Raw genomic sequence first — 17,936 nt, 5'->3', positions numbered from 1 at the left:
CCTACGTCTCATCAAGGGCGCCAAAGGAATCAGAACTCTCCTGTTTGCCCTCATGATGTCACTTCCTGCCCTGTTCAACATCGGCCTGTTACTTTTCCTGGTGATGTTCATTTTCTCGATCTTCGGCATGTCCAACTTTGGCTATGTGAAACACGGGGCAGGAATCGATGACATGTACAACTTCGAGACCTTTGGCAACAGCATGATCATCCTGTTCATGATCACCACGTCAGCTGGCTGGGACGGACTGCTGCTGCCCATTCTGAACTACCCTCCGGACTGCGACCCCACGTTTGAGAACCCTGGCACTCCGGCTACAGGAGACTGCGGGAACCCCTCTGTGGGCATCTTCTTCTTTGTGATGTACATCATCATCTCTTTCCTCATTGTGGTCAACATGTACATTGCCATCATTCTGGAGAACTTCAGTGTTGCCACGGAGGAGAGCGCCGACCCGCTCAGCGAGGACGACTTTGAGACCTTTTATGAGATATGGGAGAAGTTTGACCCCGACGCCTCCCAGTTCATCACCTATTCCAAGCTTTCTGACTTTGCCGACGCCCTCGAACACCCACTTCGAGTCCCCAAGCCCAACACCATCGAACTTATCGCCATGGACATGCCCATGGTGAGCGGTGACCGCATCCACTGCCTGGACATCCTGTTTGCCTTCACCAAGCGAGTGTTGGGCGACAGTGGCGAGCTGGACATGCTGAGGCAACAAATGGAGGAGCGTTTTGTCGCAGCCAATCCTTCCAAAGTTTCCTACGAGCCAATCACCACCACTCTGAGGCGCAAGCAGGAGGATGTGTCGTCCAGGATCATTCAAAGGGCTTACCGCGCCTACCTGGCCAGACGAGGCTTCGTGTGTAAGCGCAAGCCAGCCAATAACAAAGTGGAGAATGGTGGGAACAATCAGGGACAAGAAAAACGAGAGAGCACTCCCTCCACTGCCTCCCTGCCCTCTTATGACAGTGTAACAAAACCTGACAAGGAGAAACAGGATGACAACAATGAGGAGAAGGGAGGAAGGAAAGAGAAAGGAAGAAACCAAAAAGACATCAGGGAATCTAAATGTTAGAATGTTGGATTAATAACCACAGTAATAACAATAAAAATTATAATAATGTAACTTCAAGCAGAGGAAACTCACCCACACAGATGTACAGATTATTTCATTTGCAAGTCAGAGAAAAAAAAAAATTAATAATCAGTAATTTTGTTTACAAACTTCATTCTTATATTGATGCAGAGGGAAGCCACTTGGTCAGTTACAGCTCGGAGACTGTGGAACTTTAAAAACCAAACATAATCAGCATACCGTGCGACGCTGTTGTATCTACTGACAAAAAAAGCGAAATGGAAGCAGACACGGAAACGTGTCACTGACTTACCACATGTCTGCAGATGAGACGGGAAACTTTACACCAGGATGTAGGGAAGAATGTGGAGAAAGGCTGTGCCTGGGTGCAAATCATGGATTCCTTTGTACGATGGAATAGTCAAGGAAAACCAACCACGGACTGCTGCTCGATGTCGACGCCAGGAAAGCAGCCAATCAGTGGTTCTCAAATACGAGGAGAAATGTGATGAGAAAATCACAGTCTCCCTGTGGTGAGCAAAACCGAGAAGGACTGTTGAGAGACTTGACGACAGAGGGAGAGCGTTGGAAGTACTTTTTTGTTTTCTAAGGCTAGAAATCGTTTATTTGAGCAACAAAAATGCAAACCAGATAAAAAAGAGAACAATATCCAACATTTGCCCATGTCACTTAACTCTTCTACTCATCTTATCTTTGTTATACCCACATCAAAAATGCCTTTTTTTTTACATGGGCTTTCACACTAATTGGTTAAGGGTCTGTTTATTATGGGGTCAACTCGGGCCAAGGGCTTACATTTACTCCGAAGGATTTCCAAACAAATACATAAATAATTGTGCTTGTTCAATGCATAGAAATGACTTGCATGATGGCATGTTTTGATCAGAAATCTTGCATGATTTATCATAGTCCACAAGACACTAATACTCAGACCACCGCCGGTGGCTCGACTGTACGATCAAGACATTGTCAAAATTGAAGGAGTTGAGAGTCAGGAGTTTGTTTGTTTAACAAAGATAAGACGGGGGTTGATGATCGAACATCGTTAACTCGCGACACTCGCTGCAGTGTCAGGTGACTTTGCGCACACGGTTGCTCGTTGGTAATATTCCCGACAGAGTCGATCAGTAGGTGAAATCCAAATCTTTATTTGCTGCTCTGGAGATTTTGAGTGTGACGGATGTTTGTGTGTATCTTAGGGATCGAAAATGTTTGTAAATTTGGACTAAAGTAATATCAAAGGTGCAACACTTTGAAACTATTAAGGCTTATAATTATGATTTTTTTTCTTTTCTTTTTTAATGCACCAACATACTGCACCATACCATTAGCCTATGGTTTTTTGTGAGCAGGCATTTAAGGAAAACCTATGGAGGGCTCGTTGTGGTTGGGGGATTTTAAAGTATGGCAAACTCCTTTGTGTTTCTGATGTTTCACCCTGTGTTCAAAAAACAAAAAAACAGTTCAGTTTACGGTTCTGTTCCCTTGATTTGGTGCCATATGTCCTGTTTTTATTATTTAAGTCTTTTACCTTTGGGTACAACTTTCTAAGCCACATCTGAGAGGACGCCGCGGGGGGAAGGACTTGTGCTGGAACATACAGTATATGCTGTGTACGAGAGTTGTATCCTGTGTTAGTCAGGAGGAGAATATGGTGAGCGGGTGATGATAACATTGTGTGTGGTGAAGCCAAAGAGATCTGCCTTGTTATCCCTTGTTGCCCTTCTGTCAACGGAGTGGGACTGGGCGAAGTAAGCCCCGCCCATTCTGTTCTGTCACTGTCATTATTAGACAGAGAGACCCTTGAAATGTATGCAATGCTTGAAAAATTCATCTGTTTTCTCAGGAGATTATATAGATGTACTATTGTGAGCTCTGCAACAAAATGCAAGTGAATGTGATGGGAGTATTTATAAAACCACGTTTTACTCTTTTGTGTTTTATGCCATGTTGAAGGACAATGATCCGGGCCGGGCGCCTCGTCCCCGGTAGCTGCCCGGTCAGGGGCTATTTTAGCGCTTACTGCTTATGATGCCTAGAATTATAGGGCTAGTAGCATCTCGGCAAAACTGCAACATTTTGCTCACTTATATTGCTAGCGAATTACATTTGTGGTTAAGTCACTACGGGCAGCAAGCTGGTCAAAAATTCATGTCAGTCAAAAAACAAAAACAAAAGAAAATCGATGTTCACCCCAATAGTAATCACAGATACAGGAAACACTGAGGAGATGTCATGAGAGTGATGTGGGTTAGGCCGGTTGGAGTAGCACACTAAATTCCCTGCGCAGAAGCAGAAGCAGACGTGGCATGTTTCGTGGACGGGCCCCACATTTACCAACCGAGCGCTCCGAGCCTCCTGATTGTCTTTTTTCTTCACACTGCTCTACTGCATACCAAATACCAAATAACCAACAGAGCACTGGATGCTTTTTATGGTACTGTGAGCCTAAGCACCACATCAGCGCTTTTTGCACTTCTTGTTGTGCAGTGATGTCACTTCCTGTTTATGAATTACTCCCTCATCCGTTTACCAAGTTTTTTCCGTCCAGTTGCTGCATGAGATCTCCAAAATCAGTGTGGGTGTTTAAATTGAACCAAATAAAAACTCTGAATGATAAGCATTAAAGCTACTGCTGTCCATTTTCTCCAGGATTCCACCGATTAACGTATATGTATTTGACAAAAAAAAAAAAGAAAAGAAAAAGGCCTATAAAATAAATCATACGTTTGGAAGAAAATCTGAAATACAAAATTACACTCCCGTCTATATGTGGCACAAACTGCAAAAGTTATAAAGAGGACTTTTAAAAAGAAATATATATATATATATAAATACTGTAAAATATTATTTTAACGGCATGTGTAGTTTTTGTACATACTTAACTACTTAAAGAAAAACTACAGCTATTAATCTAACAGTGAATATCAGTAACATTTGTAGAATGGCTTCCAGCTGACACCCTTCGTCACACTCATTAGGCTGTGACCCATTTGTTACACCGAGTAGATTTTTACGTTCAGTCACCTTTTTACAAAAAAAAAAAAAAAAGGGGGAGTGCGTTAAAAGAATATATGTTAAAGCATACGTTCTTTTTAATTCTGTATAAATAATTACAAATATACATATGCAGCACTATGTATTATATATAAAATATACTTTCATAAAGAATATATTCACAATATCTATAAAAACAACTCTCCTGTCCACTCCTTGCACTGAGGTGAAAGAACTATTAGTTTGAAGTTTTTCTTGTTTTTGTTTTTTTTCTTTCTTTGTGTTTTTGTGTTTTGTGTGTGGTAAGCTCAGAGAAAACTGTGTTTTTGTGTGTGGTAAGCTCAGAGAAAACCCCAAAACTCTGCTCTGCCCACGCAGTACTTCCTGCGTACTGGGCACCAGCGTACGATGCATGGTGTTGTTCTGGCTGCTTCTGAGAATTGTGGAGCCTGCTTTTTGGTGAGAGGATTGCACTACCAGCATACCCTTTTGTACACGTGTGACGATGTCTTGCCCCTTGTTCCCTATTCTGTACCCCGGAAGTTCTACGTACATAACGCGTTCACGCAAACACTCAACTCGTTCCTCAGCATTTCGCAGGGCAGCTGGTGAACTCCGGAGTGTCCCGGTGTGAGCCGCCGCTCACTTTGAATGAGAATTCTGTCTGTGTTTCTGCTCTAACCCTGTTCCATGTTTCCACCTGACACACACTGAACGCTGCAGTTTGGAATCTCCATCTTTACTTTTTAACTCCACTTTCAAAGAGAAAAAAAGGGGGTTCGTTGTCTTAACTGTCTGTGTGTTTGTTTATGGTGCAATATCTCTTAATGGCACGTGCCTTTTTTTAGCTTCCTATTTAGTCTGTCAGTAAAAATCCGCTTCCAGGATCTCGATCTGAAGTGAGCGCCGTAGGAGCCACGTTCTGAGTTCAAAATTTAACCTGTAAACTGAAAACTCACCGCCTAGATTAGACTGTTTGGACTAACATCATGTAGAACTGTATAGTACAAGTGCTCTCTCTCTCACTTGGTTCTCTTCACTGGCTCTCGGCCCTTTAAGAGAACGGCTTGGCCTTCTGTTTTACACCTAGGTTCATTTCAAATGTTGGTTTTCGACCGTCGGTATATGAGGCCCTTCTTTTTGTAGCATGATTGAGAAATTTCATTTCTTTGCTGAAAAATAGATAAATTAAAAAAACAAACAAAAAAAAAACAACAAACAAACAAACTGAAACTTACTGCTGTCATTTCTTGCCACTAATACAGTCAGAGAGAGAAAACGTGTGTGTGTGTGTGTGTGTGTGCACAACCACATGGGACAATTAATGAGAATCAGTGAAAGAATGTCTTCATTTGAGCACGAATTTCCAAACAATAAAGCAGCCTTCCAGTTATAAACCCCGACTGCTGTCATTATTATTGTCATTATTGTTAATTAAAAAAAAAAATCATTATTATTATTATTAATATTGTTGTTTTTCCAGTGAATGTGTTTTGGTGCAGGCAGCAGAGGGAGGGCTGCGACCAGTGTGTGTCGGTGTGTGTTGGGCGCACACACTGAATGTATGTAAGGAGCACTGACGGAGGGAGGGAGGGAGGGAGGGTGAGGCTGTGTGTAAGACAGCACTGCAGTGCAGATAGATGGATGCACTGGCCCAGGCTGAGTCAGCAGCACGGTCCCTCCAGGCTCAGACTGTACGGTGCACTGGAAAGAACAGAAACGGAGAACGAAGAAGAAAAAGGAAGTTAGGACGACGAACAAACACAAACACACACACACACACACCCTGTGTGTGTGTGTGTGTTTGTGTGTGTTTTTCATCCATTACTACCAGCACTGCAGGCAGACTACAGTTTGCAGCTGTATCCGTTACAGCGAGCTCACGTTACACCATTCACAACGCCGCGCTCATAAATAAACAGATGTGATTACATCAGACATTAGTCCTGGGGAAAAAGAAAAGCATGAAGATTCACGTGAACGTTAAAGTCTCTGCCCTCATCTCTCCCTGCTCTGACCTGTATGAGATGCTGTTTTCCAGAAGGTTCTCTGTGCTGCGTCTACTCTGCTCTTGTTTGTCCCTCTTTCTGATTCTGTCCTTTTGCATTTTGTATCAAACGCAGCTTTGTTGCAGGGGAGGAAACATGGATTACAAGTAGGACATCGGTGTGATCTGACGGTCTGCTGAAGGTGGAAATTGGATTATGTGTGTGGGGGTGGAGGGGGAGAGGAGGGTGGGGGTTGGGTGGGTGTGTATTTCTGGTTGGTGCAGTAGTATGTTTAGCTCAGTAACTTTCTTTATGATGACGGTATAATAAAAAAAATACACTGGTTAAAAATCAATTCACTCTGTACATTTTCCATTTGGCAGGACTTCATTCTTTATTAATTTTTTTTTTTTTTTTTACCTAGGGATGAGAAACGAGTGCTTGAGTGTTCACTGTGGTTTCTTCTGGAGGAGACGGGTCTGGACCACAGGAGGTCAGGCATGTACACACATTATGTTCATTTTGCTTTGTCATTGATCCCAGTCTGATGCTAACCTGCTTTTACATGTTTTTTTCTCCTTCTCTTTTTTTCCCCAAACTGCCCTGGAGAGTCCTCTCAGCAGCAGTCAGCAGCAGATTCCACCTCAGACCCTTTGAAAAAACCTTTCCCCAAACTGCCCTGGAGAGTCCTCTCACACACATTCAGCAGCAGATTCCACCTCAGACCCTTTGAAAAAACCAACAAACAAAAACAAAATCCTCTGACTCCGTAAGTCTTTCCCTCTTATTTTGGATGACGTCATTCTTAACTTGTCATGAGAAATTTGCCACGTGGTGGTTGAGTGGTTGGCACTTGAATTGGTTTGAACCCTGGTGTTACACTGTTGACTTTTTACATGGAGGATGGATGTTCTTTCAGTGTGTGTTTTCAGGTCATTAGAAAAACAAAAAAGAAATACATGGTCGGTCCATTAAAATGTCTAAAATGTCAGTTATCAAATATCATAATATATTCTTTACGCTTTTTAAGAGAGCGTCAATGAAATTAATTCAAATCTCACCACATTAAAAACATCATTAAATTTGAATTCTAATTCTCTGCTAATTAAAGTCACATGCTTTTTTTTTTTGTAGTGTTTGAATTTTATTAATTTGTCACCACAGATTGTGGACTGTTGGATTAGAACCTCAGTGGTGTTTCTCAACTAACTTCTTAGACATCCATCACCCCCTAGCGGCTATGAAGGACAATACTTTGAGACGACCATGAAGCTTTATTTTTTTTTAAATACATGGTCATCACTGACAAACAGGAAGTTGGAAACCTAGTCTTAATATATGTTAAAGTCTTCCCTCGACCAGAGATAAAATAAGTTTAAACATTGTTAAATTAAACTTTTCTTGAGCCAATTACCAGTGCCTCCGGTTTGACCCTTGTTTACCAGACGTCAAACATCGACGCTTCTGTAGTCGTGCTCTTACTCATTAAACATAAGTACCTTATTATACACAGTACCTAATGTACTGTGTATAATATTGTTGTGTCCATATATATCTGCTCTTACACAGAGCATATACACAGTACCTAATGTACTATGTATAATATTGTTGTGTCCATATATATTTTTTAAAATCGTTATTTTAACCGTATGTGACTGTGTTTGTGGTGGAGACGCTGATGGGGTTGTTGTACTTCTCAAAGTAACCCGCTAGGCGGCAGTAGTACTCAACATTTCCGTTTGTGATTCGGGCTCGGTGTTTTTCCACGGGCAAAAGACCAAAGATAGAACAAAACGACATATATTTTTTTAAATCCTGCCTGAAACTGCCTCCTATTATTTATCGTGGACAGAAAGAAATGCAGATAAAAAAAATAGTTAACCCTAAATACACATTCTTTAAAGAGTACAGGAGCTGGTCTACGGTTGAATTCCATGAAAAAAAAAAAAGATTCACTAATGTTAAGAGCAGTCATGTCTGAACTGCCAAGTGATGTCACTGGGTAATAATGGCTGGTTATTGTTTTGTGCTAGGAGTGGCCACATCTGAGGAGACAAAAGTTTCAGACGTCTGTCACACGCCAGCACATGCCCTCCAACCCTGAGACAATGGAGCCGCGAGAGGAGGTGTCCACAGGAAGAGGGTCAGGTCAGAATCCTCCTTTCTCTCACAGTTCCTTTATTCTCCACTCTCCATACAAATGTGTGTGTGTGTGTGTGTGTGTGTGTGTGTGTCAAAGAAAACTGCCTTTTTGTGTTAGTCGACCCACACCCCCCTCCAGTTGAAATACTACTGAGAACCTGATAATGTGTATATGTTTATCTGTACAAACCAATGTATGCGTTGCTGCCACCTAGTGGCTGGAGGCTTGTTGTCATTCAATACAACCAGAAATATATGGTGATGTTGTCATAGTTGTGTCATGGTGACTCCTGCTGACCCTGGAGTGAAGTGCTGTGTTGGACCAGGTGTAAAACTAGTGCAGAACTCAGTAAACAGAGCAACACGGTGCAGGGTTTAACAATAGTATATTTTTTAGCAAAAACTAAGGACAATCAAATCTCAAACATTTTTGGTTTTTCACAGACAAAAAGACAAAGTCAAGGTTTTTTTTTTTTGGTATGATATCTTCATTTCATTGACACAACAGTCTTTAGTGAGGTAGAATAAAATGAAAAGAAATGACTCCTCTAAGGAAAAGGTAGGGTTCTTTTTTTTCCCCCAACTGTGATTGTGGAAAATAATGCACACAGTCGACTCAGACCAGGAACTACAGACACAGACTCTCACTGAAACCTGGGCTGCCAGCGGGAACAGATGGAAATACAGATGTATGTCATAAGAAAAAAAAAAACAAAAAAACATCTGCACTTATTTAACACCTTGTGTCCCAAGAATTGTGACAACAATCTTTATTTTTTTTCTCATCATTTCTGCTGGACGCCAGGGTTTCTGACTTTACTTTACTGCACGTCAGAGAAAAGTCGACCTATCCCTTTAAACTGGCTAATGAAATGACATGAAATAAATATTTCAAAGGTATGTCTTCAGAATGAGGTAGAAATGGTCACAGAAAAATGTACAAGATACAACAAAAGTACAAGTGAAGTCACAAAATTAACACTGAAATTCATTTGGACAAACCCAACACCGTACGCAGTGAATCGTGAGTAACGCCAGCGATACGGCGAATACTGTCGCGTGCCGCCGTGTGTCAGCAAATTCCTCGTGTGATGTTGAAGAGCATTCAGGGTTGAAGTTAAGCGCTTGGATTTTCTTTACTTTTTTTTCTTTTATAAAAACACCTTAGTTAAAGGCTTAACCTGAATTTTCTAATAATCCTGCCGTCGTCAGCATATATTTGTTTTAAACTTAGAGTTTTAAGTCAATTTTATGAATGTGCGTCAAAGTACTTTTAGTGTACTTTGTCAGTGTACTTTTTCATCACACCTGAATGTTAGGCAGGATGCTGAAAACGTTGTATGGCACCAATGTTACGACTCAGAGAAAGACGTTTGTTTCCGGTGACGGCACAGATTTTTACATCTTTTATTTGTGTCCGTCACGTTTTTTCCCAACTTCTTCAGGCCGTGAATACATTAAAGCTTTACCAAAAAAAGCGGTTTTTAAAAATACTGCGGTGACCAGTGGAAGTGGGACGCTGAAGCACAGACGTTTGCCTTGTGATATGTCAGAGGTTGTATACGTGGAGTGCTTTGTTGTGACTTTTTGTCCACCAAACCTACACTAATACTTAACGTGTCATTCATTTCATCAAAAGCTAGTAGAGAATTACATCTATACATGAAGAAAAAATATGTTTCCTTATATCTAAAAACATAGTCGATGTACAATATGGCATGTATTGTCATTTAAAAAAAATATTTGAATTACATTCAACATTTCAGGCCTTGGTACAAAAAACCTCAAGTTTAATTTCACCAGAGCTAAGAAGCTGTGTGTGTGTGTGCGCGCGTGTATGTGTGTGTGTGTACATGCACATGTATGTATATGTGTATATTCTACTCATAATATCAAAGGCCTACGGTAAGATTTTTTTTTTTTATTTTGCAGAAATATCTTCTTCTTTTTTTTTACGTTGACAAAGCCGTGGCTCCCCTTTCAATAATTTTTCCCGATTGGCTCCGTACAAACCCCCTAAATTTAAAGCATACATTCTTATATCATCATTCTGAGGTAACAATATTCTTCCTGAGTATTCAACAACAAAATCTTATAAATCATCCTTTAACAGAAGCAAAGGTAAAAAGAATGCATATTTAAAAAAAAAAAAAAAAAAAAAAAAAAGACTAAGAGCCAGAAGACAAGCAGGTACATTTTCATGAAGCGTGGAACGCTTGAAGCTGACGTCTGGTCGCTGCGTCTGAACAGGAATACCTGTGAACGCCTCGCTGTGAGTGAGTGTGAACAGTGTCGTTACAATGTCATGTCTTGATGATATTAGTGGTGAAAAAAATACCTGTTTGTTTCAGGATAGAAAGCGGCCTGTAAACACCAGCCATGAACGATGGTCTGCATGGTCTAAACCGTTAGATTCATTCTCCTCTCCTTCATTTTAGAACTTTTAGTCTGAGGGGAGGCGTGTGGTGTTCACCCTCGACCTACGGTTTGATGAGCAGCTGGTTAAAAACTAATTCATCGACTACAGCAGACTAAGGACAGCGGGGCAGGGTGTAGAGGACTCGAGCCGTGGCCGTGAGCGTTGTGACGCAGCAGTGATTGTGCTGAAGTAGTTTGGCGTTTCCAGTTATTGCTCTCCGTAGTTTTTGGTCAGTAATGATTTTTTTGTGTGTGTGTGTTTGTGGTTTATTAGAACACACTGCAGTCAAAGGCCTTTCACACACATCATGGCTACAAATAATTTTACACCATTTCTAATTCTGCGACATTGCAGTGCTGTTGCCGCAGTAGCAGAAAGGAAATAAATAGGATCCTGAGAGAAACAGACACTCCACATAAAGACTCTAATAATACTACGTATGCAGAGAATGTCTCAACCTCACCCCCTAAGACTGACCACGATCAGGGTACAGGCCGACAGGCCCGAGTGAATCTTTGGAAAAAACACACATGATGAAAATATTGAAGCTTCACGAGGAGCCGCGTCCGCGTGCGTTCTTGTCTCTGCTGGTAAAATGAAACATTTCATTGATACGTCCAATCTCATCCCCCTAAATATATTTGGATTAAGGACCAGGATCGCTTTGTGAGAGCGATGAGCTCCTCTTCAGCGGCCTCCGGCAGGGTCCTCGGGTCGAGGGTGCGATGCTGGTATCTTCATAGACATTCTCTGCTGCTGAGAAAAGTTGTGCTCCCCCGATACGCTCTCTCCGGCTAGACCAGATGATGGGCTGTAGTCCCCTGATCCACCATACGGGGGCGACAGCAGAGGTTTTCCCGGTTTGTACGCCAGCTGGTCTGAGCCTGAGTCGCTCATGTGGTAGCCGTTGCCGTGACCGTTGCCATGGCTTTTGCTCTGACTGTTTCCTTGACCGTTGCCGTACTTCCTGTAGCGGGAGCCTTCCACCTCCGCCCCCTCCTGTCCCTCCTGTGCCATCTCAAAGGCCTTACGTTTCAGGGCCCCCGCCGCCTCCGAGCCGGCACTGAGGCCGTGGGATGCGTAGCTGTAACCTCCCCCCACCATGGTGGGTCTAGGTGCAAGAGGGGTTGGAGCGTTAAGCCCAGAGGGCAGGTAAGAGGCACTGGGGTGGCTGTATCCAGAGGACAGGCTGCTCTGAGGGTAGCAGCCCGGCGGGTAGTTGTAGACTGGAGTGCTGGCGCTGTAGCTCGGTACTAAGGTTGGTGGACCTTGCAAAGAGTGAAGAGTGGCAGGGGGAAGTGCTGCACTGGGCTGAGGGCAGTATCCTGAGGACAGGTAGGTGCTGTTGTAGGCGGGGGGGTATTCCTGAGATGTTGGGGCGCCGCAGGAGTTCGCCCCACTGTAACTGGGCTCAGAGGCCAAATTACTGCTCACTACTGTCACACTTCCTGTGGCGGGGATGCCCACGGACGCTGCGCCCACTTTGGTGCCAGTTATCGCCTCAAGTCCAGGGTAACAGTCCACGCTCTGACCTAGAGACCAGGGCTCCGATTCAGCTTTCAGGAAAGTTCCAGGCTCAGGGTAGGCCCCCGTCGGGGGGCGTTCATAAGGGAGTTCGAGTCCAGAGTACTTTTCGGCGTAGCGTTTAAGGAGAGAAGAAGCAGTGAGGGCTGATATGTCATCGCTAGCCCAAGGGTAACCTGCAGTGCCGTAGCCACGGCGAGCAGCTGATGTGTAGGGGTCGTGTTTGTGACCAGACGGGGGTGAAGTGGTCGAGGTGACATCTAGGTGCTGCTCAGGCCACTGAGACAAGGGGGCGTTGTGCTCCGGAGACCAGTGCATCTTCAACAGACCTGAGAAAAACGGAGATGGAATTTGGATTACAACAAATATATAACTTTTCATTAGGACGCTTCTCGTCAGAAATGTGTGCACATGGCTAAGATGCTACTTGAAGGATGAAGAAGAGCTCCCCCTAGAATCAAAGGAACGAACCTAGCAATAAAATAGCATAGAAGATTAGCTTAGCTTAGATAAACTGTTTTGCTAAATACAGAAAAACGTAGGTGAAAATAAAACAGTAATGTTGTTCTCTGCTACAGGCTGTTACATCGGTGTTCATATCACCCTCTGCAGGCGAGGAGGTGGAGCTACATCTCCTTGTGTGTGAGCAGTTTTTTAAGAATAGTTACAGACTTCATCATTGAATCAAAGTAACCAATCGAGTAAGAGGATTCACTTTTAGAACATCCGACCTCCGCAGACACAATGACAAACACTTTCCAGAATCGTGTTGTTTCTGATTCAGTGCTTTTTTACACAGTCTCATCCAGGCAGGGGACAACTGTCCTAATCTTTTTATGAAGCCGACGACATAGCCCCCGGCCTGGTCTCCACGGCGATAAGCCTCTATCAGCCAGTGCACTGCCCTCTGCCTTTGCTTCTCTCACATTGGGGCCATTGTTGTCTCTTTGTGAGACTTTTAGTCCACAAAGCCACCCCCACTGAGCGTGTGATCTAATTCGGCCAAAACCTCAGGGGTCTGCTGGACAGAGGAGGGGGGTGGGGGGGCAGAAGGTGGGGTCAGTTTGAGCAGAGGGAGATCAGGATAGTTTCTCCCAAATTTACACAGGAGACGGGGTTGACGTGTATCAAGAATGTGTTTGTCGTAAAGACTCAGAACGTATCAGTTTTCAGAACCACGTGTCGTTCCACAGGAACAGTCGCACAAACAGCCCAAAACCATTGGTTTAGTGAACGCTGGCTTGTCCGACTGGCGTTAAGCTGACATTCCAGACATTGCAGAGTATTATTAAACTGTCTTGACCCCAGGCCTGGACCTGAGGAGGGCCTTGAATTTAGCAGCAGTACATAAAGAGGTTCTACAGCAGGACATCCAGCTCAGAGGGCGGGGCCACAGGAGATGGGACGTCTTTGAGAGATATCAGAGTGAGGGGTTAATAATAATAACTTTGCCTTTTTGATTAAAGAAAAAAAAGTAACAGTAACTTTTTATTATGATTAGCAGTAATCTCTCTAAGATAAGGTACTTTTGCAGGTTATTCCAAAATGTAAAAATTGTATTAATAATAAATATTTGGTGTATTCAGTATTAAGAAAACAACAATCATGTTTTTACGCTATTTTGTTTTGGAAATACATTAGCACATGTTTTTATGCTATTTTGTTTTGGAAATACATTAGCATAAAGGCTAATAACAGCTCTGAGGTTTAGCCTGGTGCCTTTATTTACTGTCGCTGACGCCATCGTACGAATCAAAAAAACACCCTCCTGTTCTTTGGTCTTCTGAATGAGGCACATTTAATTCTTAACGTTATATGGCAGACGATGAAGGACAAAAATAAATCACACCCTGACATTTTTACTTAACACTTAAATTGTAGCTTACTATTAATGTTGCTTTTTTTTTTTTTAAAGACACACTCACTGCTTCTCTCTCACACGTCTTCAGTCTGAATCTTACATTTACATGTGGATTATTTCAGGTTGAGTCACATGTCCACGGGGACTACCAGATGGGCCAGTAAACGGTCCACATCCCTAAATTAAATGATCCTTCAGCCTAATAATCCCGCTCATCCAATCCAGGGATCGCAGAGCTCCCGGCAGGCGCAGGCTTGAAGCTGGATGTAAGAAATCTCTGTGCTCCAGGGATTTCCAGCCAATCAGAACACACCGTAACCACAACAGCTAAAGCTAAAGTGTAGTAGCATCGAGTTTATATTGAAGAGAACCCCGGGCCATTTAGTGATGAAGACAGTGATGATGATCAGTTGAACTTCATCAGTTACTGTATATGGACTTTATGGTAAATACTTTGTCACAGAGTGACCAGATAAATGCCATTTCAACAGTACATTTAATATCACATTTCACAGGAAATGTAACCTACAGCTGTCAGTGCTATTTTTGTTATTATGGATCTAAGAGTTTATTTATATTATCACAAAGTTTAAAGAACAGTGAGAATATTTAAAGTATGTGAAGTTTCTACGGCTTGTCGTAACAAATCACCTCTTGATAAAGTACATGTGTGACCATCAGACTGGTACTCACAGGGCATGCTGATGGTAGACATGTCGACCAATCACTCGCTGCTTTACCTTCAATCTACGCCTCACACCCGTCCGGACCAGATGGTCTATAATCTAATGTCCAGCATATCTGAGCAGAGGGATCGGAGCCCCTGAAAACCTCATCAAGACTCGGTGGACGAATGAAAGAAACTGAGCAGAATGATGGTCTGGATGAGTTAAAGGACCAGACTGTAAAAATCAGACTAATGAAGGATTAGAGCACACGGGGATTATGGGAGTGTCGACGCTCGGTGACAAGAATTAAAGCAAGTCCAGCTCCTTATTCTTTCTGTCGGTCGGAAAACATACAGTAAATGAAGTGGATGGTTGACTCTCTTACAGTTATTAAAACGTAACGGTGAAGATTATAAAATTGAGCGGTGACTCTGTTACAGAGATATTCAAACGTAACGGTGAAGATTATAAATTTGATGGAGTAGAATGAAGCCGTTTTCATCAAGTCGACAATAAGAAAAAAAAATACATAGCAGTTAAAAATAAATAATGCCGGGTCTGAAGTCTGTTAGTGTCCAAATAAAAACTTTTCACATGACAGGACGCATTTTATATATGGATTTATGTGAAATTGTAGGAACTTTTGTAAAGTTTTCTACAATATTTTAAAACAACATGTTATCAAAAATATTTAGTGAAACGTGTACCTGATCTTCGTCTGAAACGTCTGAATTAGAAATTAGATCAATTTTATAATTTTTTTTTCATTCTACTGTGAACTTTTCATATTAAATTAATTTTTTTTTTCATTCTACTGTGAACTTTTTCCTCACTTTTTGTAATTCAAATAGTTAGTAATATTTAAATTAAACTGATATTTTTATATTTTATATTCCTTCAAAAATGGTTAAAATGACAACAGTTTTTTTTCACCCTTTCTGCACATCAAAAAAAAAATCACAGGTCAGATTTTGGACCAGATCTAGGGCGAGTTTGTTTTTCTAAGAAATGTCCACATGTATTACAGTCTATGTTTTAGCACTGAAGCATCAGACATCTGTGTTAAAGTGAGGATTTTAGGGACCGGGTTCTGGGTATTAGGGGGGATGAGTGAGGGAGCCCCAGACACTAATCTTGCATCTCATGCTCGGGGCTTGGAAAACGCCCCTCCATTCTTGGCCATGCTTGGCTTACAAGAGACAAAGATGAGCACTAAGCCAGCCTGGTGCTCTGACAGTTTTCCTTAATCATTGAGATTATCATACTGTCGACCGCTGCTGCTTTTCCTCCGGGTCTGCCCTCTGGCTTTTTGGCTTCTGATGAATGGAACGCCGTGGAAAGATAAAACCAGAGAAGCAGAAACCTGAAAAAAGGTCAAACCTTTGAGGCTGTGCAGCTGAGAGTACATCAGAATGTCAACTCTCTGTGATGCTGAGTGCTGCATGTGTTTTAGACGACCTATTAGATCGTTAATATTAGAGTCGTTAAACACTGTGTACTCAAAGCTTGGTTGAAGAATTGATTTTTTTTTAAAAAAGTAAACCTGATTTTCTGCTTCTTTCTTTTAAATAACCGCAAGGTTGCAGGTTCAATACCACCTAGACCCTCAAATCCCATGGTTGGGTTGTGTCAGGCAGGTCACCTGGTGTTAAATCTCCATTCGATAAAAAAACAAGTGCCCTTTAACTTTCCATCATTGATTGATTCACCTTCTGCTACATCATATTTTTCAGGGTTTCAAGGGTTGGAGTCGGCTTTAAAGTTCAACAACGACTCACGCTTAGTCAACCAAAAACTTTGACTTTAATGAACTATTGTTGTTCTTATTATTCTTACTTATTGATGTCGTTTTTCCTCCTCTTATGTGAATGTTAATGTCCTTCCATTTGGTCAGTCTAGGCTTTTATATTTTCTTATTTTCTGAAATACTTTCTTTGTGATCTTGGGAAGCTGCTCTGGTTTTTATAAATTTTATTTACAAGCTGAATAAGTAGATCGCAAAGGGAGTAATGGTAGATCATGAGCATTTAAAATAAATTTTTTTTTTTTTCTATATTAAACCTCTAGAGGGAGATTAGCAACAATACATTATTACATCATCAGTGCCATAAAGCTGCAGCTGTTTAATCAATGTATAATGACTATATATAAAGTATATTCCGCTCATATGGATAAATATATATTAAATAAAAGGTCGATCACTTTGCTCTGGTCTTTTTAAAAGTAGCTCCTAATCCAACACAGTGTTGACACCCGCTGGTCCACAGGACAAATCTAGTTTGAATCTTCCGTGTATAAATCATTCTGACTATTGTCCTTCTACTTGACCTCATGCCACAAAAACTGTAGGTGACCTCAGATCTACCATCATGTTCTCTCACACTGTAGTCAAGACCCTCTAACAACAGATCCTCAGGTTGAAATAAATGGGGGAGGAGGGGGGAGACGAGGGGGGGGGTGTGATTGTAAACTGCAGCTGAATCAATCCAATAAGGAAATGGACTAAATGTGAGTGACCATCAGGGACCGGGTCAGCGCGTGTTTCCATAATGACTTCTCTTTGTATTCATTACCTCATCACGTCGGTTCCTTCTAGAACAAACCAAACCAAACCCCAGTCTTGATAGTCAGCAGTCCTCTGTCGGACTCGTGGTCCACTGCGTGGTCAGTATGAGTAATTAGAGGTTAATTACATGAAAGTACACGTGGGGGAAGGGGCCGGCCTGGGATAGGATTTGGGGGTTGTGCAGCATCAGAGCCGGCTGACCGGTCGGTCGGTCGGTCGGTCGGTCAGTTGTTAGAAATCAGCCTTTTCAAAGCTTCTCTGTCAGAGCTTTTAGTCCATTTACAACAAACAAAGACTTTGCATTTCCTGGGGACGAACAAACACGCGCAACGCGATGCACTTCTTTGGTGTGGCCTGTGACTGCGGCCGGCCAACAGGCTGGAGGAGTCCTGGTCATCCACTGGTCATCCACCGAATGACTCAAGTTGCTGGAATGCCAGGAATCTAACCTGCGATCTATTTACAAAGCACATATCCTCTCCATACAGGCAACAAGGAACTGTCCACTCCCCTGCTAAAGGAAGGGACGGGGGGGCAGGGGTGGGGGGGGGGACGTGCTTCCTTTACAGTAGAGATAAATGAGCGAATCAGCTGTTTGAACCTTACCGGTTAATCTGTATCAGTTGGGGCGTTCGCTGCATCGGGGGTGATGGTGATGGTGGGAGGGGG

General features: G+C 42.4%; 2 protein-coding genes and 1 long non-coding RNA gene across 10 annotated transcripts in view; 2 read left to right on the top strand and 1 right to left on the bottom strand.

Annotated features, from left to right (window-relative positions):
• The window catches only part of scn8ab (sodium channel, voltage gated, type VIII, alpha subunit b), a 45,988-nt gene extending 41,835 nt beyond the window's left edge, over positions 1-4,153 (top strand). For 6 of the 7 annotated variants that reach the window (XM_025060011.1, XM_008320028.3, XM_025060010.1 and 3 more), the window contains one exon: positions 1-4,153. This exon is cut by the window's left edge and continues 79 nt beyond it. In XM_025060011.1, the coding sequence (XP_024915779.1) occupies positions 1-1,081 (1,081 nt within the window). In that variant the 3' untranslated portion in view covers positions 1,082-4,153. The other variant, XM_025060014.1, reaches the window with a different exon arrangement.
• Positions 4,154-6,751: 2,598 nt separating this feature from the next.
• LOC112487751 (uncharacterized) lies at positions 6,752-8,941 on the top strand. Its single transcript, XR_003051148.1, has 2 exons — positions 6,752-6,856; positions 8,121-8,941. It is a non-coding gene; the product is annotated as an uncharacterized LOC112487751 (long non-coding RNA).
• The window catches only part of LOC103385980 (fidgetin), a 32,259-nt gene continuing 23,016 nt past the window's right edge, over positions 8,694-17,936 (bottom strand). For both annotated transcript variants that reach the window (XM_008320040.3, XM_025060277.1), the window contains one exon: positions 8,694-12,501. In XM_008320040.3, coding sequence (XP_008318262.1) covers positions 11,336-12,501 — 1,166 coding nt within the window. In that variant the 3' untranslated portion in view covers positions 8,694-11,335. The remainder of the gene's footprint in view (positions 12,502-17,936) is intronic.

The sequence above is a fragment of the Cynoglossus semilaevis genome, chromosome 11 (assembly GCF_000523025.1).
Source record: "Cynoglossus semilaevis isolate Cse_v1.0 chromosome 11, Cse_v1.0, whole genome shotgun sequence".
Taxonomy (NCBI): Eukaryota; Metazoa; Chordata; class Actinopteri; order Pleuronectiformes; family Cynoglossidae; genus Cynoglossus; species Cynoglossus semilaevis.
The sequence above is the reverse complement of the archived record's forward strand: the minus strand, read 5'-3'. Positions and strand labels throughout refer to the sequence as shown.